Source organism: Salvia miltiorrhiza, chromosome 3 (genome assembly GCF_028751815.1).
Source record: "Salvia miltiorrhiza cultivar Shanhuang (shh) chromosome 3, IMPLAD_Smil_shh, whole genome shotgun sequence".
NCBI lineage: Eukaryota > Viridiplantae > Streptophyta > Magnoliopsida > Lamiales > Lamiaceae > Salvia > Salvia miltiorrhiza.
The window spans coordinates 3,126,705-3,151,833 of NC_080389.1; the positions used below are offsets into that span (position 1 = coordinate 3,126,705).

At 37.2% G+C, this 25,129-nt stretch overlaps 2 protein-coding genes, 1 long non-coding RNA gene and 1 pseudogene across 3 annotated transcripts; 3 read left to right on the forward strand and 1 right to left on the reverse strand.

Moving 5' to 3' along the window:
- LOC131015805 (uncharacterized) overlaps positions 1-947 on the forward strand; it is a 7,866-nt pseudogene extending 6,919 nt beyond the window's left edge.
- On the forward strand, positions 947-2,076 carry LOC131017104 (uncharacterized). The gene is made up of 3 exons (XR_009099421.1): positions 947-973; positions 1,069-1,137; positions 1,843-2,076. It is a non-coding gene; the product is annotated as an uncharacterized LOC131017104 (long non-coding RNA).
- A 1,668-nt stretch (positions 2,077-3,744) lies between these two features.
- LOC131016826 (putative late blight resistance protein homolog R1B-16) lies at positions 3,745-6,785 on the reverse strand. The gene is made up of 2 exons (XM_057945585.1): positions 6,356-6,785; positions 3,745-6,264 (listed from the first exon to the last, which is right to left on the reverse strand). The coding sequence occupies exons 1-2, from the start codon at positions 6,635-6,637 to the stop codon at positions 3,931-3,933; spliced, it is 2,616 nt and encodes an 871-aa protein (XP_057801568.1). The 5' UTR covers positions 6,638-6,785; the 3' UTR covers positions 3,745-3,930.
- A 2,446-nt stretch (positions 6,786-9,231) lies between these two features.
- Positions 9,232-12,877, forward strand: LOC131015806 (uncharacterized; the record flags this gene model as incomplete). The annotated part of the gene is given in 9 exon segments (XM_057944228.1): positions 9,232-9,491; positions 9,493-9,640; positions 10,657-10,707; positions 10,779-10,886; positions 11,128-11,223; positions 11,340-11,438; positions 11,507-11,566; positions 11,662-11,730; positions 12,410-12,877. Coding segments are annotated over 8 exon segments (888 nt in total), but the record flags the coding sequence as incomplete, so codon positions are not given.
- Positions 12,878-25,129: the final 12,252 nt, after the last annotated feature.

Below are 25,129 nucleotides of genomic sequence, written 5' to 3' on the forward strand. Positions count from 1 at the left end.
TTCATGAATCATGGGAACTATTGTTTCTGGTAGTCATTTATGTACCATCAGATCAATATGTTAAATTGGGTGTCTCCATTGTGTGCAGGGATTTGATGTTAGGCTGGTCGATGTGAATAGGACGTGTAAAGTTACAAAGGTAATATAGCCTACTCATTTACGATTCAGTAGCCAACTTTTTTCACAATTATGACTGATAAACAAGACAGGGTGGACAAGTTATCAAATACACTGCAATGTTAGCTTGTGGGAACTACAATGGTGTTATTGGTTTTGCTAAAGCAAAGGCTCCTGCAGTTCCACTTGCTCTTCAAAAGGTATCAGAACTATACATGCATTCAAATTCATACTGTCATGCTTCTTTATGCTGCACGTGTGTAAATTTGGCTTGAAAACTTGACATGCTTATATACTATTGTCTGAGAATGTGCAGTCAACTCTAAAAGGTATTATGCCACTGGATTGTCTGTTCAAATAAGAAAACGTTTCAATATTTATAGAAACTCATCGCGGCATCTGTTATTTATAGTTTAATATGTTAATGGCCTATTGCCACAGGCATATGAGAAGTGCTTTCAGAATCTGCACTATGTAGAGCGGCATGAGGATCATACAATTGCACATGCAATTCAGACATCGTATAAAAAGACTAAGGTATCGTCAAATTTTTAGTTGTATATCTTTGTTGATGGTTGAAATTGATAGAAAGCTGTTTTTCTTCTTTAGGGATTTTGGCCTGAAAATTTTAAGTGCTTGTAGGTGTATCTTTGGCCATCTCCCACACAATCAGGGATGAAGGCAGGCAAAACTATGGAGTTGATTCTTAACTTAGCTGGTTACAGCCTACAGGAATGTGAAATCAAAGGTATGAAACTGGCTCGAGAAATATGCTCTTTCGTTTCCAACTTTGTAGGTTGTTGGTTCAAGGAATCCCCTCAACACTGTGAAGGCTCTCTTCAAGGCATTAAATGCGGTAAATGGGAGGAATTATATTATATACATTATCTACATTGATATTATATTTCACCATTGTTTATCCTTTTCTATTCCTCTTTCTTTTGCTCGCAGATTGAAACTCCCAAAGATGTTCAGGAAAAGTTTGGCCGAACTGTGGTTGAATCATATCTACTGTGATAGGTATGATCTTGATTTTTTCCTTGAGTTTCTCTATTTTTGTAGGGAGGTGGTATGTGAGTGGTGAACATATTTGAATGCACTTAAGATGTGATGCCTAATGGAGTTCACAAAGAAAGAAGGATAAGTTAACTTTCATGTCCTACTTTATTGGACTTGGGGTAATTGTGCCTATATACATGAACTTTTAGTGAATTTTGGTTTTCCACATGAACTAAATATTCCGCCTCCAAATACACGAACTTTTAATTGTTTCGATTTTTCACACGGCTATCAATTTTCGGCGATCGTGGCTAGTTAAAGTGACAAATTAATACCATCGTGACAAGCTGAAGTAGCGTAGAAATCCAAGTACCTCATGTAGCACATCAATTGTTTAAACCATGTAGGCATTTAAGGCATCCACCTGAACATTAATTTGGGTGCAGTTGATAATCGTGTGAAAAATCAGAACAATTGAAAGTTCATGTGTTTGGAGGCAGATTTTTTAGTTTATGTGCAAAACTAGAATTGGTTGAAAGTTTGTATATTTAGGCGCAACTAACCCATTGGACTTTGCAGTTGCTTAAATTTTAATTAATTGCACAATTTTCATCAAATTTGCCTCTTGAATTGAATAACATGGACTAGTTTTTTGAGATAATTGAATAACACAGGTCTAGCAGATTTTTGTTGTCTCATATGAGTACTACTCTTGTTCAATCTCAGGTTTACAAAGAAACAATATTATCTGTGGATAGATTAATCTCTTGAGCATTTGGGATGACCAAGCTTTTACTTTCTGAATCGAGGTTATATAATAGGGAAAACAAACGACGCAGTGCCGGTGGCAAAAAGATGCTGAAAGGAGAACCACTTTGCTTTTCTTTTTGAAATGTGGAATCAAAATTGCTGAAATTGAGGAGCATAATCAATAAAATGCTTTTAGTTTTGCATAGTGAACTATTCATACCAAAATCATTTTTCTTGATGCACTTGCATATTTTAGTTGATTATGGTTTTAGGCTTATGCTCTTTCTCTGTCTCTCATGAATTGTGTTGAGGATAGGAAATAACATTGATTTGGGCACTTAATTTGTAAGATTTAGATTCCATTCCACAGCTTCACTTGGTGTAGTTTTGTACCAGCTCTTTTAGATATGTATTTTTCCTTCAAATTATAAACTGTTAGAGTCTTCTTATCCATTCATTGCGTGCAGAAAATAAATCAAAGTGGAGTATGAATGATATAGAGACATTTCTCTTTTGTAGAGATGAACAACGGCGTCAATAAAAATAAATAACATTTCAACTAAATTATTTCAACTTAGATAAATGAAAAACTTGATGCCATATTTGGATTCTAGGGAGAAAAGACAAGAGACAGTCTTGTCTCTTGTGTACCATTGGTGGCACGGTTTAAACCGGAATTTGCTAAATGAATCATGATTTGGCGTGGGTACGACCCGGTGGCACGGTGCCACCGGTGGTACACAAGTATTTGTGAAAAGACAATGCATATGTTGAATGCAGTTGTTAGTGACAAATAAGATAGTGAAAGGCATTAACAATGAAAACCACACATTAATCATGTCGATTTAGTTATGTATTTAAATAAAGAACAAACTAATCTTTTGTCTGTTGGTAACTTCACTTTCTTCGGTCGTGTTCTTGAAAATACTACTACTTCATTGCTTTTGATAAGAAGGATACCTTTTTCACAAATAAAATACTATACACAAAGTATATATATTTGCACAAGATAAATAATCGATTGCACTGCTTTGCTTTGCTTGCTCTTGTTTTTAGCCTTTAGGTGAGTTGGATGTTACAATATGATAATCAGATATTGTAGTTCCTGCGTCACATTATTTATAGCCTATGCATTTTCGGCACAGAGATTAAGGAGAATAAAATTAAGATAAAGATGTGTGTGTCACACGTGTTTAGTATTGTGTTTAAGGAATTTTTTTATTGTTCTTAATTTTACCAAGAAAAATGAAATATTTTTCCTTTCACTTTACTTTTTATTTATATTTTTAGATTATTTAATTATTGTATTTTCGAAAATACAACATGGCAATTATATGAAATTTAAAGGAATCCGCACATACTGAAATTTAAAGGAATTAAAAAAATAAAAAAGAATAAACTGAAAATTTTCATTTCATTCAAACAACTTAAAATTTTCAAATTTCCCACAATTTATATGTTTTGATGAGTGATAACATTGTGTGCTTTATCACGTGTATATGTCTATTGTTTTATGAAGAACGTTGGTATTTCATAGTTAGTTTCTTTTTCCCAAGATACTTGGTTGTCATTCAATCAACTAGGTCACTCATACAAGAAAAAAGTTGTCCATAAAAATCACAAAATGGGTGTTAAAATGAGACAAAGTTAGAAATATCCCTAAAGCTTATGGATGAAGATCAAGTCAGCGAACACTAAACAAAGGTGATTGCTGAAATTGAGGGACGTGCAACTTTTATACATTGAGTAATTTTAAATAGTTTAAACTTATTTAAAAGTGTGATTGGAATGAGATTATTGTATGTTTGTGATCAGAATAATATGATACTATTACATTATTGCCCTTAAAATAGATTAAAAAATAAGGACATAATAGGCAAACTAAATTTGGTAAAACCAAACACTTTTATAGTAGGTATAGATTATAGATACTAATTAAACATATGATTTATGTTGCTAAAAATTAAAAATAATTAAAAACAAGCTAAATATAAAGTTATAAGGAAAATTAATCACTCAAATTAGTATATTCCTACATGCAATTGAATTCCTCATCACATCAAACTACACGTTGAATGACTCAACTAGAACATGAAAGGGTGGGTCCCCTTGTAATTCCTCTTGCTCCTCTACTATCTTTTTCAAAGACACAACCGCTGATTCACTGCAATTCAACAATCTAATTGATTTGAGTGTTGGTATTTCTCCAATTTCTGAAGGGAACTCCTCCAACGACTCCATGTACCAGAGCTCAAGTTGCTCAAGGCGTGGCAAGCAGGAGCCCTCTAACCTCCAACATTCCATATCCCTACACTGTTCCAATATCAAGTATTTGAGGCTGGGGAATTGGCCTTCAACTATTTCCCATCTGCCTGTTGCAAACTGCCCACCAAACAGTTGGAGCTTCTCAAGAAGTGGTAATGAACCTATCTTTTCCAGAATTTCCTCCAAATGGAACAACTTTCCGCATTGAAGTGACAGCTTCTTGAGTGAGTGCGGGAAGCTAATACTCTGCAGATACTCATCACATTCAATATTGCACGTCAAGCTTTCCAGCTTACTCAGACATTGAAGATAGCTGAGGCACTTCACTCTCTCCATTACTTTATCCTCGTATCTTATAGACAGTTTCTTGATATTGGGAATTCTCTTAACCATTTCTTCATTCAAGTTGAAATCAATCACTCCTTTAAGCGTCTCTAGATTCTCCATCATAACATCACTATCCCCGCTCGGAGGATCTGGGAGATACATTAATCCTGGATATTTGAACTCGACATGCTTAAGCTGATGCATTTTCCAAATTTCTACTGGTGCCCAACAAGAAACAATTAGTGTGTGTAGATTCCAGAGCAGACTAATTGAAGAAGGGATTTGGAACCCCTCACGAAATCTAGCCCAAAGGTACCTCAAGTTCACCAATTGAAACACATTTTCTTCTAAATACCCTCTGGAATACTCATATGCACTCAGTGTCCTCAAAAATCTGAAATCTAGCAATTCTGGAACCGTATTGCCATGACATATGAAAGAACGAGCACGTGACGACATAGTTTCCATGGCATCCTTGACTGTCATAGCTGAAGTGCTTCTGGGAATAACAATGCGGCGTTGGCTATTTATCCCTCGAGGACAATGTTGCCCTAAGACATAATAAAACCTCTGCTTTTCAGCTTCTTGAAATGATAGATCTCTCACTAAATCATGCATTTTGCAGTGCTTTATATTCCCAACTGCCCCCAACTTATGAACTAGAATGAGGTTTCTATCCACTAGCTCCTTCAAATACTCCTTGGCAATTGTTTTCGAGCTTTTATTGATTATTGGTTTGAGAAAGCCTTCAGAAACCCATAACCTCATGAGTTCTGCAACCCTAATTTCCTCATCTTCCTCAAACACTCCCATGTACAAAAAACAAGGCTTCAGATAGGCAGGCAAATGGTAATAGCTCAGTTTCAATACTCTCAAGCAATATTCATCATTTTCCGAATTCACTATTGAGCTTAAGTTTTCCTCTATGTGCTCCCAATATTCAAGTGTAAGTTCGGACTTTGCCAGTAGACCGCCAATCACAGCAATCGACAAAGGAAGTCCCTTACACTTTTCCACAATTTTCTTTCCAATTTCCTCGAGTTGAAGAGGAAAGCCCTCATCCCCAAATACAGTTTTGGAGAACAAATTCCAGCTACTAACATCATCTAAAAATCTCATACCAATGTTGTTAGAGTTTGTCAACTCGGCAGCCAAGTTTGAGAGCCTAGTCGTTACAATTACTCGACTCCCATCATTGTAATCGGGAAAGAAAAACCTCATCTTGTACCACACTTCTACACTCCACATATCATCCAATATTATAATATACCTCCTACCCCATAAATACTTGTGCAATTTTTCTCCCAATTCGTTCTCATCACTAAAGTCATCCCTCGAATCTCCGCTCACTTGGTAAAGAATTTCTCTAAGTGTTTCTCTAACATTATAAGTTTGAGAAATTGTAGTCCACGCACGAATATCAAAATACTCCTTAACAAGGGCATGCTCAAATATATGTCGGGCAAGAGTGGTTTTACCAATCCCGCCCATCCCTGTGATTGGGATGATTTGGCGGTTACGGTTCCCTCCAGTGAGCCAATCCAAGAGTTGAAGTTGCACGTCATCAAAGCCCACCATCTTGCTTTCCTTCACATTGGAAGAGGACGTCAAGGAGCCAGCATGAGTCGAGGAGACCTTCCTCTGCTGAGCTTCAGCTGAAGTCTCCATGGCTTCCTTCTTGATCACATTCATTTCTTCAATCACTTTCTGTAGATCTTGATAGAAGTCGATGCAACTGACTTCCTCTCTAGAATTCACTTCTTCAGCCGCATGAGCTGCATCTACAACATAGCCTTGGAGAAATTCCTGCAAGAATAGGTAATTAATAATTTGAGTTAGAGATTCATATTTCTTCAATCACTTGCTGTAGATCTTCATAGAAGTCGATGCAACTGACTTCATTGGGACTAGATCTACCCAGTTTAATCACGTTCACAATATGTGATTCGATAACATCTTCAACAGCATGAGCTGCATCTGCGATACGCATCTCCAGCGGATCAGCTTCATCTCCGTCGGCAACAGGGGACTTATAACTTTCAAGAAATTCCTGCAAAAAGGTAAGAATTTGAGTGAGAGATTCAAGTTGTTGTTTGTGGATAGAAATTGGAGGGGAAGGGTGGTGCTCGATCTGATTGATGGTATTCATAAGAGAAACTATGGCTGCATAGGCTGCCATGATCCAAGGAAAAACAGTGTATATTTTTCTGAGAAAGAATTTGATAGAATCTGAGTTTAGGTTGAGCAAAAACAATGTGTAAAATGGGTATATCTCCTCTTCTCAATTATTATCAGAAACATTATGTGTGCAGCTTTTCATCCACCTTTCAGAATCACATTAATGCCAAACAGCTAAGATAAGAGAAGACTTGTCGGTTGACCCTACAGTTTACTAGTCTCCTATCACACTGTGCTAATTATACTAATTATGAAATAATGACTATGCTAATTATGAAATAATGGAGCAAAAGAGTAGAAAGCTACAATTGAATTTTTTTTTAGGTAGGTGATCATTTAGTGTAGCATGCAGTATGCTATGCTTAAATGTGCATACTAATAAGATTCAAAATAAAACCTTTTGGAATATGATTTGTCTTCTCGCAGTGCACTACTTAAAAAAAAAAAAAAAAAGGCGGGCAATGTCCAATCCTCATACAGCTAAGAAACATTAAATCTATACTATATTAAAAAGGGAGTTTCCAATTTGAAATTGATTTCAAATTGATTTAGGTGGCAATTTTGTGAATACTAAAAAAATTAAAGTCAAAAGTTCAAACTCAAATTTATTGTGAAATTCTACTAATTATAAAATATTTGATATTGATATCAAATTAAAGATCATGACAAGAGCTTTAATTTGATATATTTTATGTAAATATATGATTTAAAATGTACAAATTAAATTTGTTTAAATATTAGAATTTTATAAATTTCTCTCTCCTCTCTCATCTTTTTGAAAAAAAAATGTATTTTAAATTCTTTTCTATTAGTATTTTTTTTTGGCTTTTAATAATATCAAATTTTATAATTGTAAATTCTTTTTTATTTTTTAATATTCAATTCTAATATATTTAGTTAAAAATAAATTTTATTATATTTATGAGTATGATAATTAAATTAATATTATTTTTTATATAAATATAAAAAATAAAAAATATTTTCCCGTGCAGTGCACGGGATGCAAATGCTAGTTACATGTAAAAGAGTGTGGTGCTCGATCTGATTGATGGTATTCATAAGAGAAACCAAGGCTGCATGCATATGCCGCCATGATCCAAGGAAAAACAGTGTATGTATATTTTTCTTAGAAAGAATTTGATGGAATCTGAGTTTAGGTTCAGCAAAAACAATGTGTAAAATGGCTATATCTCCTCAATTATCACAAACAATGTGTCCTTGACGTCATTTAACTATGCGCCGATTCAAGTCTTTAAAAATAAGAATATATGAGTAGAGTAGGTGAGTGATGTTCTAATTCATGCATCCAAGAATAAACTATGCTTAATGATGCTCAACTTGGTTGGTATTCACCTTTGAAATTTCCGAATAGGTTGAAGACAGTGGGTAGATTTGTACAAGATTAATTTACAAAACAACATGCAAGTCGTCAAGTTGGTATATAAAATATGGAATTTTGAAAAAAAAAAACAAAAATTGCAAGTTGGGAAAGTTGTCATATTTTGTTTTGTTTGAATCTAATTGACGTTTTTTTCTTTTTTTTTTTTTTTAAATCCTGAAGTACATGTCAGGATCCGCCTAAACATATTGAAACACAAGGGAATTCAGCAACAAAAATGGTCGAAAAAACAAGCTCAATGTTGTACCAGGACGAGAGCAGTTATTTAAGCATGACAAAAAATGCAACATATTTCTAAAAAATCTATCTTAAAGATTCAACTTTCAATTGGAAATCAAATTCAAAATTGAATAGCAAACTTGTGATTGTAATAAAATTAAAAGTTTATTTATTAATTATATCATCTTTATTTTCTTTTTCTTTAACTTCTTGTATTTTTTTTTGTTTTTTTATTCTTTTTAAATATTTAAAGGACGAAGGGAGTATAATTTAATTGTAAAATTTTAAGCATTAATTTCCACTACCAATTAATTCAAACTAGATTTTCCATTCGTCACGAAAAATATTTGACATCTTTAAAAAAATTTAATTTTAAATAAGGGAGCTCAATCCCAACACGCCCAGCCCAATGAATTAAATAGAAAACAAAATCGGGTCCAGCCGAATAAAAATAAAAACCGGCCCAAATGCTATTGTATACGTCAGCCCAATCAAATAAAAATAAAAGGAAATTGGGCCAGCTAAATTTAAAAGGAAACGGCCCAAATAGAAGCCCAACCCTCAACTGGAATGTGGATGTATGATTGTTTTGTGGTATTTTGCATGCTGAGTGATTCTTCGCTTAGTTGTGAGTGTGTTTGTTGGTATCAAGGAAATCAAATTCATGCTATACTTATTTTGATTTTTAGTTCGAGCAGCTCACATAATGATGAAGTTCTTTTTGAGATTCCGGGGATGAGAGTGTGCAGTTCCTATTTAAGACGAGTTTGGTTGCGCAGTTTTAATACCCCAGCTATTAGTGTAGTGACTATCACGAGCTGTTCCCCATTTTTCTGGATGACATTTTTAATAAGAACTATTTTTTAGTGCAATATGGAATACTAGAATGTGAATGCGTGTTTTGTATTTCCATTGTGTTCTTTTTTTTAGTACTTGCTTTTTTGTGCTTAGACATTTGTCTGACTTTATAGAGTTGAACAGAGACCTTTGATGATGCATTCAAATGGATGAAAATAATTGATGAATTTGAGGAGAAACATTTCGCGTTGAAGGCGGAGTATCGGGTGATAGGGGAGTTGATGAATAAGTTGAAAGTAGGTGAAGGAAAGGAGAAATTTCTTCTTCAGGTGAAGTTGAATAGGGCAGTGAGAATGGCAGAGGCGAGGGATGCCTTTGATCCAAATGATCCAGCCAATTATGGGATCATCGAGCGTGAGGATGATGGTGAGGAGGATAAATGAAATAGATAAGAAACTTGAGGAGAAACTGGCAGTGTTGGATTATACTTTTGGAAGGAAGGGGAAACTATTGGAGGAGGAAATTAGAGATCTTGCGGAAGAGAGGAACGCATTGATCCAACAGAAGAGACAGCCTCTTTATAGGAAGGTAAATACATGCATCTATCAATCTTTCTTTCTCAGCTTTCCTCTGTGATTCCCTATGTATTGATTCCAGTTGTCAAAGGTCACACCCTTTCAAAGCTGTTGCCTGTTGGATTTTATGATCTACTTATCACCAGCTGCTTTTTTAATCCTGAATTCAAGTACCTATTGCCTGATCATGTAAATGGGGTCCCTATTCTTATCGTTTACCATTTGTTTCAAGTCATGTTTTCTAATTCTAAGATATGTTGCATCGAAGCCGATGCTTGGCCCGGGGCGAAGAGGAGAAATGGTTGGTGTGTCCTCCGGACGCGCCCCATTTAAAAAAAAAAATCGAAATTTGCTTAAATCTGATGCTCGAAAATTTGAGATGCTCGAAAATTTGGGGAATAAATATGCAGAGAAACTAAACTTGAGAGACTCGAAAATTTGGGGAAGAAAGAGATAGTGGGGCGGTGGGTGGGTTGAGTAAATAACCATTTTTATTGTTTGTTTTCTTATTTTGGTTTTTAATTATTTTTATTTTTTCACAAGATGTTTAGTTATTGTAATTTTTTTAATTTTAAAATTTTATATTTTATTTTAATTGATGCAATATTGAATATTTAATTTTAATAAAATTTTAATTTTTAAAATAAAATTTAAATTATGTAATTTTTATTTTTATTGTAATGTTGAATTTTAATTTTAATGAAATTTGGAATTTAAAAATAAAAGTGTAAATATGTGAATTTTGTGGAAATGAGGATTTAAGACCCCCTCTAAGCACCAATGCATTGGAGATGCTCTTATTGTCATGATAGATTTATTTTCTACTTTAACCACAAAAAAGACCTGCAGGATAATAAATGCCTTGGCTATTTACGACCTGCACATAATCATATGATGATATTCTTCACATTTGATCTAATATTTACCATTTTTCTTTTCTATTAATGAATCATGGGAACTATTGTTTCTGGTAGTCATTTATGTACCATCAGATCAATATGTTAAATTGGGTGTCTCCATTGTGTGCAGGGTTTTGATGTTAGGCTGGTCGATGTGAATAGGACGTGTAAAGTTACAAAGGTAATATAGCCTCCTCATTTACGATTCAGTAGCCATTTTTTTTTAACAATTATGACTGATAAACGAGATAGGGTGGACAAGTTATCAAATACACTGCAATGTTAGCTTGTGGGAACTACAATGGTGTTATTGGTTTTGCTAAAGCAAAGGCTCCTGCAGTTCCGCTTGCTCTTCAAAAGGTATCAGAACTATACATGCATTCAAATCCATACTGTCATGCTTCTTTATGCTGCACGTGTGTAAATTTGGCTTGAAAACTAGACATGCTTATATACTATTGTCTGAGAATGTGCAGTCAACTCTAAAAGGTATTATGCCACTGGATTGTTTGTTCAAATAAGAAAACGTTTCAATATTTATAGAAACACATCGCGGCATCTGTTATTTGTAGTTTAATATGTTAATGGCCTATTGCCACAGGCATATAAGAAGTGCTTTCAGAATCTGCACTATGTAGAGCGGCATGAGGATCATACAATTGCACATGCAATTCAGACATCGTATAAAAAGACTAAGGTATCGTCAAATTTCTAGTTGTATGTATATCTTTGTTGATGGTTGAAATTGATATTTGATAGAAAGCTGTTTTTCTTCTTTAGGGATTTTGGCCTGAAATTTTTTAGTGCTTGTAGGTGTATCTTTGGCCAGCTCCTACACAATCAGGGATGAAGGCAGGCAAAACTGTGGAGTTGATTCTTAACTTAGCTGGTTACAGGAATGTGAAATCAAAGGTATGAAACTGGCTCGAGAAATATGTTCTTTCGTTTCCAACTTTGTCCTGATGGAAATACTCTTGTAGGTTGTTGGTTCAAGGAATCCCCACAACACTGTGAAGGCTCTCTTCAAGGCATTAAATGCGGTAAATGGGAGGAATTATATTATATACATTATCTACATTGATATTATATTTCACCATTGTTTATCCTTTTCTATTCCTCTTTCTTTTGCTCACAGATTGAAACTCCCAAAGATGTTCAAGAAAAGTTTGGCCGAACTGTGGTTGAATCATATCTACTGTGATAGGTATGGTCTTGATCTTTTCCTTGAGTTTCTCTATTTTGTGGGGAGGTGGTATGTGAGTGGTGAACATATTTGAATGCACTTAAGATGTGAGGATAAGTTAACTTTCATGTCCTACTTCATTGGACTTGGGGTAATTGCGCCTATATACATGAACATTTAGCGAATTTTGGTTTTCGACATGAACTAAAAATTCCGCCTCCAAATACACGAACTTTTAATTGTTCCGATTTTTCACACGACTATCAAATTTCGGCGATCGTGGCTAGTTAAAGTGACAAATTAATATAATCGTGACAAGCTGAAGTAGCGTATAGAAATCCAAGTACCTCGTCTAGCACATCAATTGTTTAAACCATGTAGGCATTTAAGGCATCCACCTCAACATTAATTTGGGTGCAATTGATAATCGTGTGAAAAATCAGAACAATTGAAAATTCATGTGTTTGGAGGCAGATTTTTTAGTTTATGTGCAAAACTAGAATTGGTTGAAAGTTTGTGTATTTAGGCGCAACTAACCCATTGGACTTTGCAGTTGCTTAAATTTTAATTAATTGCACAATTTTCATCAAATTTGCCTCTTGATTTGAATAACATGGAGTAGTTTTTTGAGATAATTGAATAACACAGGTTTAGCATATTTTTGTTGTCTCATATGAGTACTACTCTTGTTCAATCTCAGGTTTACAAAGAAACAATATAATCTGTGGATAGATTAATCTCTTGAGCATTTGGGATGACCAAGCTGTTATTTTCTGAATCGAGGTTATATAATAGGGAAAACAAACAACGCAGTGCTGGTGGCAAAAAGATGCTGAAAGGAGAACCACTTTGCTTTTCTTTTTGAAATGTGGAATCAAAATTGCTGAAATTGAGCAGCATAATCAATAAAATGCTTTTAGTTTTGCATAGTGAACTATTCATACCAAAATCATTTTTCTTGATGGAGTTGCATATTTTAGTTGATTATGGTTTTAGGCTTATGCTCTTTCTCTGTCTCTCATGAATTGTGTTGAGGATAGGAAATAACGTTGATATGGGCACTTAATTTGTAAGATTTAGATTCCATTCCACAACTTCACTTGGTGTAGTTTTGTACCAGCTCTTTTAAATATGTATTTTTCCTTCAAATTATTAACTTTTAGAGTCTTCTTATCCATTCATTGCGTGCAGAAAATAAATCAAAGTGGAGTATGAATGATATATAGACATTTCTCTTTTATAGAGAGGAACAATAAATAACATTTCAACTGAATTATTTCAACTTAGATAAATGAAAAACTTGATGCCATATTTGGATTCTAGCGAAAAAAGACAAGAGGCAGTCTTGTCTCTTGTGTACCATCGGTGGCACGGTGCCACCAGGTTTTCTACAACTTTTTTTTTTTTAAATGAAAACGGGTCCGGGTTTAAACCCGAATTTGCTAAATGAATCATGATTTGGCGTGGGTATGACATGGTGGCATCGTGCCACCGATGGTACACAAGTATTTGTGAAAAGACAATGCATATGTGGAATGCATTTGTAAGTGACAAATATGATAGTGAAAAGCATTAACAATGAAAACCACACATTAATCTTGTCTATTTAGTTATGTATTTAAATAAAGAACACACTAATCTTTTGTCTGTTGGTAACTTCACTTTCTTCGGTCGTGTTCTTGAAAATATTACTGCTTTATTGCTTTTGATAAGAAGGATACCATTTTCACAAATAAAATACTATACACAAACTACATTTGCACAAGATAAATAATCAATTGCACTGCTTTGCTCTGCTTGCTCTTGTTTTTAGCCTTTAGGTGAGTTGGATGTTCAAATTTCCCACAATTTATATGTTTTGAAGAGTGATAACATTGTGTGCTTTATCACGTGTATATGTCTATTGTTTTATGAAGAATGTTGATGTTTCATAGTTAGTTTCTTTTTCCCAAGATACTTGGTTGTCATTCAATCAACTAGGTCACTCATATTTGAAAAAAAGTTGTCCATAAAAATCACAAAATGGGTGTTAAAATGAGACAAAGTTAGAAATATCCCAAAAGCTTATGGATGAAGATCAAGTCAGCGACCACTAAACAGAGGTGATTGCTGAAATTGAGGGACGTGCAACTTTTATACATTGAGTAATTTTAAATAGTTTAAACTTATTTAAAAGTGTGATTGGAATGAGATTATTGTATGTTTGTGATTAGAATAATATTAATAATATGATACTACTCCCTCCGTCCCGCCCAAGATGCTACATATTCCTTTTCGGGCCGTCCCAACGAAGATGCTACATTTCTATATTTGGCAAAAATAAGGAATTTTAAACACTTAATTAACACTAATTAAGTATTTCTTTATTATCTTCTGTCTCATACTTTATCACTTTATTACCTTCTCTTTCTTACTTTATCACTTTATTACTTTCTCTCTCCTACTTTATCACTTTATTATTACACACTTAAAACATTAATCTACAATTTATTACTTTCTCTCCTACTTTATCACTTTATGTCACACCCCAATCCTTGAAGCAATAACTATAACTGGGGTACGACTTATCATTTAAAATGAACAAGGGAAAATCCTTGTGAAATCCGAATAAAAGGGATAACAATCGGGCTTAGCCCCTTTGGATGAAGAAAGACAGGTATTCAAGTGATACAAATCCCTCAACAAACATAATAACTTCAGGATCACAAGTTTAGTGTCATGCTTCAAATAACCAACATTCACCGATTTAAATACTTGAGAGTCAATAGTTTAGGCTCAACAAAAGATAGATACTGGCTAGTTCTACAGCGGAAGTCAAAATAAGGAGTTGAACTCTAGCCTCAGCTCTGCCCCGTCATCACCTGCCGTTAACCTGAAAAACATTTGAAAGTATTTTTGGGCTAAGTACTAATGTACTTAGTGGGCTGCAACTTTAAAACATTTCATAATCTGAAGAACAGTTTATCCAATCATACTTGACATGACTTAGAAGGTTTTAAAGTGAAAGAACTTCTAAGCATGTTAAAACATTTCATTTATATAGATACATATATATATACTTAGTTTGCGCGCAGATGTCACACTCATTTCTGTTACTCGCTATGATCCCGGACCTTTTAGCCACCGACGGATCCATTTCTCCCATTTACTTGAACTGAGGGCGTAACCCAAACAAGTTTACTTTTGACCTCGGGATGCTACCCAGGCAGGCCCTTACATTACATGCTTCGGAACACATCCAGCAAGCACCCTTATAACGCCTCTTAGTTAGTGCCCGATGGAGATCAACCCACCGAGTCAGCTAACGGTGTACACAATTCTCAAATAACGTGTTAGGCTATAAGAGAACCTCAATTGATTCGTTGTGGCGAGCCTTAAACAGAGCAGAGTGCGCATAAACATTTTATTAGATAAACAGTTTATATTTCACGAACATTTAAGCTCAATAGCTAAATCATACATTTGAAAAAAATAAGCCCACCTGTTTAGGCAAAGCCTGTCGTTTAACCTTATCTCTGAATCGGAATAGCAGTGCTAATCCTCCTGACGTTCAAAGCCTACAAGAAATCTATTCTTAATAGGTCTCTTTAATCTAAACTCAAGTCACGGTAAATTGCTTAACATTCTATGATTCACTTAGCCGGGTTTTCAAAATTTAATGAATAAATAAATGAAAACAATTCTCTTGAGTTAAGAACACCAACAATATTCTTACTCGACTTTCTCTTGTAATTGGAAATATAAATAACCAATTAAATCATGATGCAATGCATAACTCATTTCATACTCAAGCATATAAAAAGTGTTTACTTAAAATATGTACATAATAATAATATCATATCATTATGCAAATTATTCTTTAAATAAATTAATCAAACTAAGTAAGTTTAATTAATTAAAATAGGGCAGCCCAAATACATAAGAAGAATCGGGCCTGATTATTTAAAATAACCCAGCCCAACAAATTAAAAACTTCAGCCCACTTCACTAAATAAATAAAATGGACCCAGGTAATTAAATGAAAAAAAGAAAGGCCCAAAGAATTGGCCCAAACCTTAACCCTCCTCCCTTATTCAAACACACGACACACACACACGCAATTGAAATCTGCTCTCTCTCTCTCTTCGACACCAGAAAATTCGCCCCCTTCTCTCTCGGAAATTCCGCCGCCGCGGAGACTCGCCGGGGAAGCAGCGGCGACAAGCCGCGCCACCCTCGGCTCTCCCTTCACTCTCTCGAATTCAGAACTCCCTCCGACGACTGCACCAGACCAGCCGCCGCCGAACTCCCACCCTCCTCACTCGAATCGGCCGACAGCAGCAGAAGAAACGGACTGCCGCCGCGCCATCCATCTCCCTCGTCTCTCTCTCAACCCTCCCCTGTTCACAGATCCGGCGGTTGCAGCAGCGGGAGCTAACCACCGCCGCCCTTCTCACCCTCTCTCTCTCTGCGCACTCCGGTCAACAGTGGCGCGGAACCACCGCCGACCGTCGCCTGCCCTCCCCCTTGATTTCAACTCACACACAGCAAGCACACATACTCAACATCATAAGCTTCTTCACCCTTCTATTTTCGATTCAACAGAAAAGGCATTTTGTAATTGCTTTTACACACATATGTATTGTAGATATACAAAGATATATGCATATATATATATAAAGTTTGCATCTTTACAGCTTTTGAAGTTCAAACTCATACAATTGTTGGTTTGCTATGGATTGAAAGTATGAATGCAATTTCCAGCATTTTAACATATGAGAAAGAGATAAGTAGCTACTGATTCTTGAAACAACAAGACCGAGTCTCAAAGAGTAAGGTGGTTAGAGGTATAACCTCTAAGTATGGATTGCTTGTATGGTTTCTGCACAGGAAATTGGTAGAGGACATAGATTTGTAAAAAAAATTCTTACATATTAGAACCAAATTGAAAGAACGAAAATGAGAGAGAACATATACCGATTGAAGCTCGTTGATGAAAAGAGCTTGCTGTTTTGAAGGTGAAAATCAAGTGAGGGTGGGTTTCTTTTTATGGAAGAAATAAACAGTGCAAGCTACGTGGCTTAGCCCTCTCCACAATCCCCTAATCACCATTAATAAAATATCTAGAGGATTAAGGAATAGATTGGGCTAAATGGGCTTGGAGGTGTGGGTTGGATCTATAAGTGAATGAGCTCTCATTTGGTTAATCAAATACTTAACTTAAGGGGTCCAATATAAAAATCAAAGCCCAACACATAAAATAATTAAAGTCCAACATAGACTTTAATTTAAATCTTGTAAAAATAAATATTAATTATATGTAAAATATTTCACATATACACATACTCATATTTAAATTAATATGCAATGCACAAAAATTTAAATAACTTAAAAATTTACAAATACTTTCGTAAATCATTTTTGTTGGAATTAAATAAATTCTTTTTCTCAATCCGGCGTGAATCATCTTAAATCTAAGTTCAAAATTATTCTAAACTTAGCTCGAGAAAACGGGGTATTACATCCCTCCCTCCTTAAAGAAAATTTCGTCCCCGAAATTACATACCTTGATAATCTAGCTGGGGATACTTGACTTTCATTGAATCTTCAAGTTCCCATGTGGCCTCTTCCATCCCGTGATGGTTCCACTTCACTTTAACGAGAACGATGTTCTTGTTACGTAAAACTTGAACCTTGCGATCAAGTATCTGGACTGGTTTATCTTTATAACTTAAGTCATGGGCTAGGACCACTTCATCGTGCTTAATCACATGCTTTGGATCAAACACATACTTTCTTAACTGAGAGACATGAAACACATTGTGCACGTCTCCAATACTGGGCGGCAATGCCAACCTATAGGCTACAGGGCCTATCTTATCTAGGATCTCAAAAGGTCCTATATAACGGGGTCGTAACTTGCCCCTCTTTCCGAAACGTATAACTCTCTTTGAGGGAGAGACTTTGAGAAAAACTCGATCCCCAACATTGAATTCTAACTCCGATCGGCGTTTATCGGCGTAAGACTTTTGTCTATCTTGAGCTTCTTTGATTCTTTGCTTGATGTGGTTGACTTTCTCAACCATCTGTTGGACCAGTTCAGGACCTAACAGCTTTCTTTCACCCACTTCATCCCAGTAAAGTGGTGATCGACATTTTCGGCCATACAAAGCCTCATATGGAGCCATTCCAATTGTTGCTTGATAACTGTTGTTATAAGCAAATTCCACGAGAGGTAACAAATCCTCCCAACTTCCACCTTTGTCTGTGACAATTGTTCGCAACATATCTTCTAGAATCTGAATCGTTCTTTCTGACTGCCCGTCAGTCTGAGGGTGATACGCTGTGCTGAAGTTCAGCTGAGTGCCCATTGCTTCTTGTAAATTTTTCCAGAAACGCGATGTGAATCTGGTGTCACGATCTGATGTGATAGATACAGGTACACCGTGAAGGTGTACTATCTCTTTGACATATAACTTTGCAAGTTTCTCCAATCCAAATGTCATTTGAATTGGCAGAAAATGCGCTGACTTTGATAATCGGTCCACTATGACCCAAATTGCAGTGTTTCCACGTGCTGACTTCGGTAGGCTCACTACGAAGTCCATGTTGATGTGCTCCCATTTCCACTCGGGGATAGGTAGTGGTTGCAGCATTCCATACGGCCTCTGATGCACGGCCTTCACTTGTTGACAAGCGAGACATCGCTCCACAAACAAGGCTACATCTCTTTTCATTCCTTTCCACCAGAAAATTTTCTTTAAATCCTGGTACATCTTTGTGCTGCCTGGATGTGCAGTGTAAGGAGTATCATGAGCCTCGCTCATAATCTCGTTCTTTAACTCTTCCTTATGCGGCACACACAATCTTTCACCAACCATAAGTGCGTTATCCTGTACTTCAGTGAATCCTTTCGTTTCATTTGTTCTTGCAGCGAGACGCATCTTCTCCAAGAACCAATCTTCTCTTTGTGCTTGCACAATTCTTTCTCTCAAATCAGGTTTAGCTATCAAGGCAGCTACACAACCCGATACTGTGTTCAGAGGATGAACAATCTCCAAACTGAGGGAGGCGAAGTCACGAATCAGTTCCTTCTGCTGGGTGATGAAATACCCTAGCTTAGCCTTCATCTTTCGACTCAGGGCGTCAGCTACTACATTCGCTTTTCCTGGATGGTAACTGATGGTGCAATCGTAATCCTTTACTAATTCGAGCCATCTTCGTTGTCTCATGTTCAAATCCTTTTGCTCGAAGAAGTACTTTAAACTCTTATGATCTGTAAAGATCTCACACTTAACTCCATAGAGGTAGTGTCTCTAAATCTTCAGCGCGTGCACGACGGCTGCTAGTTCTAAATCATGAGTCGGGTAGTTCAGCTCATGGGGCTTCAATTGACGAGACGCGTATGCTATCACTTTCTGATTTTGCATCAACACGCAACCCAATCTTAGTTTCGAGGCATCAGTGTACACCACGAATCATTCATTCTCTTCTGGTATTGCTAACACTGGTGCAGTAGTCAGTCTAGTCTTGAGCTCCTTAAAACTTTGTTCGCACGCTTAAGACCAAACGTATTTAGTCCCTTTTCTCAAAAGCTGAGTCATTGGCCTAGCCAATTTCGAGAATCCTTCGATGAATCTTCTGTAGTAACCTGCTAGACCGAGGAAACTTCTGATCTCATTGACATTTGATGGCGCCTTCCATTCCTTAACTGCTTCGACCTTGGCGGGGTCTACTTTGATTCCTTCAGTCGACACGATGTGACCGAGAAACATCACTTCTCTCAACCAAAATTCGCATTTGCTGAATTTGGCAAACAGTCTCTCATTAAATAGGGTTTCAAGTACGATGCGCAAGTGCTCTTCGTGTTGTTCTTCAGTCTTAGAGTATATGAGGATGTCGTCAATAAACACCAAGACAAAACTATCGAGATATTGATGGAATACTCGGTTCATCAAATCCATGAAAATTGCTGGGGCATTCGTTAATCCGAAAGGCATCACGGTGAACTCGTAATGTCCATAACGCGTTCGAAACGCTGTCTTTGGGATGTCTTCTCTTTTCATCTTGAGTTGATGGTAACCAGATCTTAGATCAATCTTGGAAAATACACCGGCTCCTCTCAACTGATCGAACAGGTCGTCTATCCTCGGAAGAGGATATCTATTCTTTATCGTGAGCTTGTTCAATTCCCTATAATCGATACACATCCTTAGTGAACCATCTTTCTTTTTGACGAAAAGGACTGGTGCTCCCCACGGTGATACGCTGGGTCGTATGAAACCTAGGTCCAACAATTCTTGTAGTTGCACTTTCAATTCTTGTAACTCTGGCGGAGCTATTCTATATGGTGCCTTCGACACTGGTGCTGCTCCAGGTTCTAGATCAATCGTGAATTCTAGTTGTCTGTTCGGTAACAACCGGGTAATTCTTCGGGAAAAACATCTTTGAAATCTCGCACCACTGGAACCTCTTCGATCGTTTTCTCTGCTTCACGTTCTCCTGTCAAACTGACTAGGAAAGCCCGACATTCTTTCTTCCTCATCATTTTGGTGGCCTTCATCGCTGAAATCACTGGTACTCTTCCTCCCATTCTTATGCCATGAAAACTTGCCTTCTCCTTTCCAACGAATTGGAAAGAGATCTTTCTCTCGCTACATAGTATCGTGGCACCGACTTGAGTAAGCCAGTCCATCCCTAGGATTATGTCAAAATCCATCGGAGAAATGACATACAAATCTGCCTTAAACGTTTCAGCACCTATGTTCAGTTCTAAGTTCGAGATAATGTCCTTAGCAGCCAATCTTCCACCACCAGGGGTGCTAACATCTAAAGTTGTCTCGGCCAATTGTGGAGTCAGTTCTAATCTCTTACAAGCAGCATGTGAAATGAAAGAGTGGGACACCCCAGTATCAAACAAAGCTATTATCGGCACGTAGAAAACGTTAATCATACCTGCCAGATTTCCTTGGTTTCCTGCTGCTTGGTTTTGGTTAAGGGCATAGGCCCTAGCATTTTGGGGCGGCCCCCGATGTCCTCCACGTCCCTGGTTCTGTTGCTGTTGAGGTGTTCCTCCTCTCTTTCTTGGGCATGCCGGAGCATAGTGCCCAGTTTCTCCGCAGGTAAAACAGACGTTCACTCCTCTCAGGCATTCTCCCAGATGGAGTTTTTGACACTTCGGGCAAAGCGTTTTAATAATTGCCTGATGCTGTTGGTTCTGAGGCTGATTCTGATTTTGGTTTGCAGCCCATGGTTTCTTCCCATTTCCATTTCCAGTTCCAGGGTTTCCACCCGTTCTCTCGTTCAATTTTCTTTTTCCTTTACCACCATCTTGAGGTGGTACAAATCCAGACTGTCCCGGAGTCTTTCCTTTCTCCCTTGGTAGCAATGACTCAATGGTGAGAGCCCTGCTCAGTGTTTGTGCGTAAGTGAGACCTCTCTGACTTGCTAGGGAGATCGATATCTCGTGGCGCAGTCCGTTCCTGAATTTCTCTGCGCGCTTCTCATCAGTGTCCACTAAGAGTGGAGCATATCTTGATAGCTGGTTAAAGGCCCTATCATACTCAGTCACTGTTTGCTTCAAATTCCAGAACTCGTTCTGTTTCTTCTGTCTATAGCAGCCTGGTATGTACTTCTCATACAACTCAGTCTTAAAATCTTCCTATGTGAAATTTTTCCACTGTTCTTCAGTCATTGTGTGCCTCACCGATTCCCACCAGAAGTCGGCTTCGTCTACCAGTTGGTAAGTCGCGCAAGTCACTTTGTCTTCGTCATTGCAACGGATATAACTGAAGATTCGCTCCACTGCCCTGACCCATTTCTCGGCGTCCGTAGGATCGCCCAGACCATCAAACGTTGGAGGCTTTTTCTTACGAAACTTTTCTTCAGCAGTACGATTTGGTGCTACTTGTGGAACAGGCTGTTCAGGGATGAATCCCCTGCCGCGTCCGCGACCACGTCCTCGTCCCCTACCGCATCCTCTTGGCGCATCTTCCATTCTGATTTACGGACGAAAACAACACAACAGTGAGACTCATTCCACATACATACATACATACATACATACATACATACATATACACAAGGTATATCGCTTCTATAGTATAACCCTGTGAAAGGTATACTTTATGTGGAAACTGATCTATTTTGGTGGAGTACTTAAGTGAATCCTTAATCTCATCTCATTGCTTCTACGTTATAACATATCTATGTTTAACGTCTCTATCTTACCAGTCCTTACTTAAATCGATCAAGCGGAGCTATCACGACTAACATTCCCAAGGTATTCTTGGGTGGTACTCAAACAGTTTGTAAGAGGACCCAACATTCTGATCGTATAGGCAGTGAACCTAAAACGATAACATAAACTTTCTCATTCGTTCATTCATTTGCTTCTTTTGAAACTTTTAAAACACGTGGACAATAAATGTCCCATTCCTTAAAAACTTTGCTTTTGCCGGAAAGATTCAAGGAATCTAACTCGACCGTTTATCATTGATTCGTTAAGGGCTCGGGTAGTCCCAAACACGAAACTATCGTTAAGGGCTCGGGTAGTCTCTAACACGATATTAACTTGGTTATATGAGTCGAAGACTCAAAATAACAATATGAAAGCGATTAACAATTCATAACTTATAGCATATGGAAAGCGATAAGCAATTCACATAGCATCATTCATTGAAAGCGCGCACTTCTTGAAAACTCTCAGAATATTTAATAACTTTGAAACTTTTAAAACGTACCTTACTTGCGGCAGTGTGACGGCGAGCTGAGGTTCAACAACTTTCTTAGACGTCTAGAGGTACTAATCTAGACTCAACATTAGAAGCTTTTGGTTATCAAAGACATGAAAGAAAACTTATGCTCTGATACCATTCTGTCACACCCCAATCCTTGATGCAATAACTATAACTGGGGTACGACTTATAATTTAAAATGAACAAGGGAAAATCCTTGTGAAATTCGAATAAAAGGGATAACAATCGGGCTTAGCCCCTTTGGATGAAGAAAGACAGGTATTCAAGTGATACAAATTCCTCAACAAACATAATAACTCCAGGATCACAAGTTTAGTGTCATGCTTCAGATAACCAACATTCACTGATTTAAATACTTGAGAGTCAATAGTTTAGGCTCAACAAAAGATAGATACTGGCTAGTTCTACAGCGGAAGTCAAAATAAGGAGTTGAACTCTAGCCTCAGCTCTGCCCCGTCATCACCTACCGTTAACCTGAAAAACATTTGAAAGTATTTTTGGGCTAAGTACTAATGTACTTAGTGGGCTGCAACTTTAAAACATTTCATAATCTGAAGAACAGTTTATCCAATCATACTTGACATGACTTAGAAGGTTTTAAAGTGAAAGAACTTCTAAGCATGTTAAAACATTTCATTTATATAGATACATATATATATACTTAGTTTGCGCAGATGTCACACTCATTTATGTTACTCGCTATGATCCCGGACCTTTTAGCCACCGACGGATCCATTTCTCCCATTTACTTGAACTGAGGGCGTAACCCAAACAAGTTTACTTTTGACCTCGGGATGCTACCCAGGCAGGCCCTTACATTACATGCTTCGGAACACATCCAGCAAGCACCCATATAACGCCTCTTAGTTAGTGCCCGATGGAGATCAACCCACCGAGTCAGCTAACGGTGTACACAATTCTCAAATAACGTGTTAGGCTATAAGAGAACCTCAATTGATTCGTTGTGGCGAGCCTTAAACAGAGCAGAGTGCGCATAAACATTTTATTGGATAAACAGTTTATATTTCACGAACATTTAAGCTCAATAGCTAAATCATACATTTGAAAAAAATAAGCCCACCTGTTTAGGCAAAGCCTGTCGTTTAACCTTATCTCTGAATCGGAATAGCAGTGCTAATCCTCCTGACGTTCAAAGCCTACAAGAAATCTATTCTTAATAGGTCTCTTTAATCTAAACTCAAGTCACGGTAAATTGCTTAACATTCTATGATTCACTTAGCCGGGTTTTCAAAATTTAATGAATAAATAAATGAAAACAATTCTCTTGAGTTAAGAACACCAACAATATTCTTACTCGACTTTCTCTTGTAATTGGAAATATAAATAACCAATTAAATCATGATGCAATGCATAACTCATTTCATACTCAAGCATATAAAAAGTGTTTACTTAAAATATGTACATAATAATAATATCATATCATTATGCAAATTATTCTTTAAATAAATTAATCAAACTAAGTAAGTTTAATTAATTAAAATAGGGCAGCCCAAATACATAAGAAGAATCGGGCCTGATTATTTAAAATAACCCAGCCCAACAAATTAAAAACTTCAGCCCACTTCACTAAATAAATAAAATGGACCCAGGTAATTAAATGAAATAAAATCAGCCCATCTGAAAAAAAAGAAAGGCCCAAAGAATTGGCCCAAACCTTAACCCTCCTCCCTTATTCAAACACACGACACACACACACGCAATTGAAATCTGCTCTCTCTCTCTCTTCGACACCAGAAAATTCGCCCCCTTCTCTCTCGGAAATTCCGCCGCCGCGGAGACTCGCCGGGGAAGCAGCGGCGACAAGCCGCGCCACCCTCGGCTCTCCCTTCACTCTCTCGAATTCAGAACTCCCTCCGACGACTGCACCAGACCAGCCGCCGCCGAACTCCCACCCTCCTCACTCGAATCGGCCGACAGCAGCAGAAGAAACGGACTGCCGCCGCGCCCTCCATCTCCCTCGTCTCTCTCTCAACCCTCCCCTGTTCACAGATCCGGCGGTTGCAGCAGCGGGAGCTAACCACCGCCGCCCTTCTCACCCTCTCTCTCTCTGCGCACTCCGGTCAACAGTGGCGCGGAACCACCGCCGACCGTCGCCTGCCCTCCCCCTTGATTTCAACTCACACACAGCAAGCACACATACTCAACATCATAAGCTTCTTCACCCTTCTATTTTCGATTCAACAGAAAAGGCATTTTGTAATTGCTTTTACACACATATGTATTGTAGATATACAAAGATATATGCATATATATATAAAGTTTGCATCTTTACAGCTTTTGAAGTTCAAACTCATACAATTGTTGGTTTGCTATGGATTGAAAGTATGAATGCAATTTCCAGCATTTTAACATATGAGAAAGAGATAAGTAGCTACTGATTCTTGAAACAACAAGACCGAGTCTCAAAGAGTAAGGTGGTTAGAGGTATAACCTCTAAGTATGGATTGCTTGTATGGTTTCTGCACAGGAAATTGGTAGAGGACATAGATTTGTAAAAAAAATTCTTACATATTAGAACCAAATTGAAAGAACGAAAATGAGAGAGAACATATACCGATTGAAGCTCGTTGATGAAAAGAGCTTGCTGTTTTGAAGGTGAAAATCAAGTGAGGGTGGGTTTCTTTTTATGGAAGAAATAAACAGTGCAAGCTACGTGGCTTAGC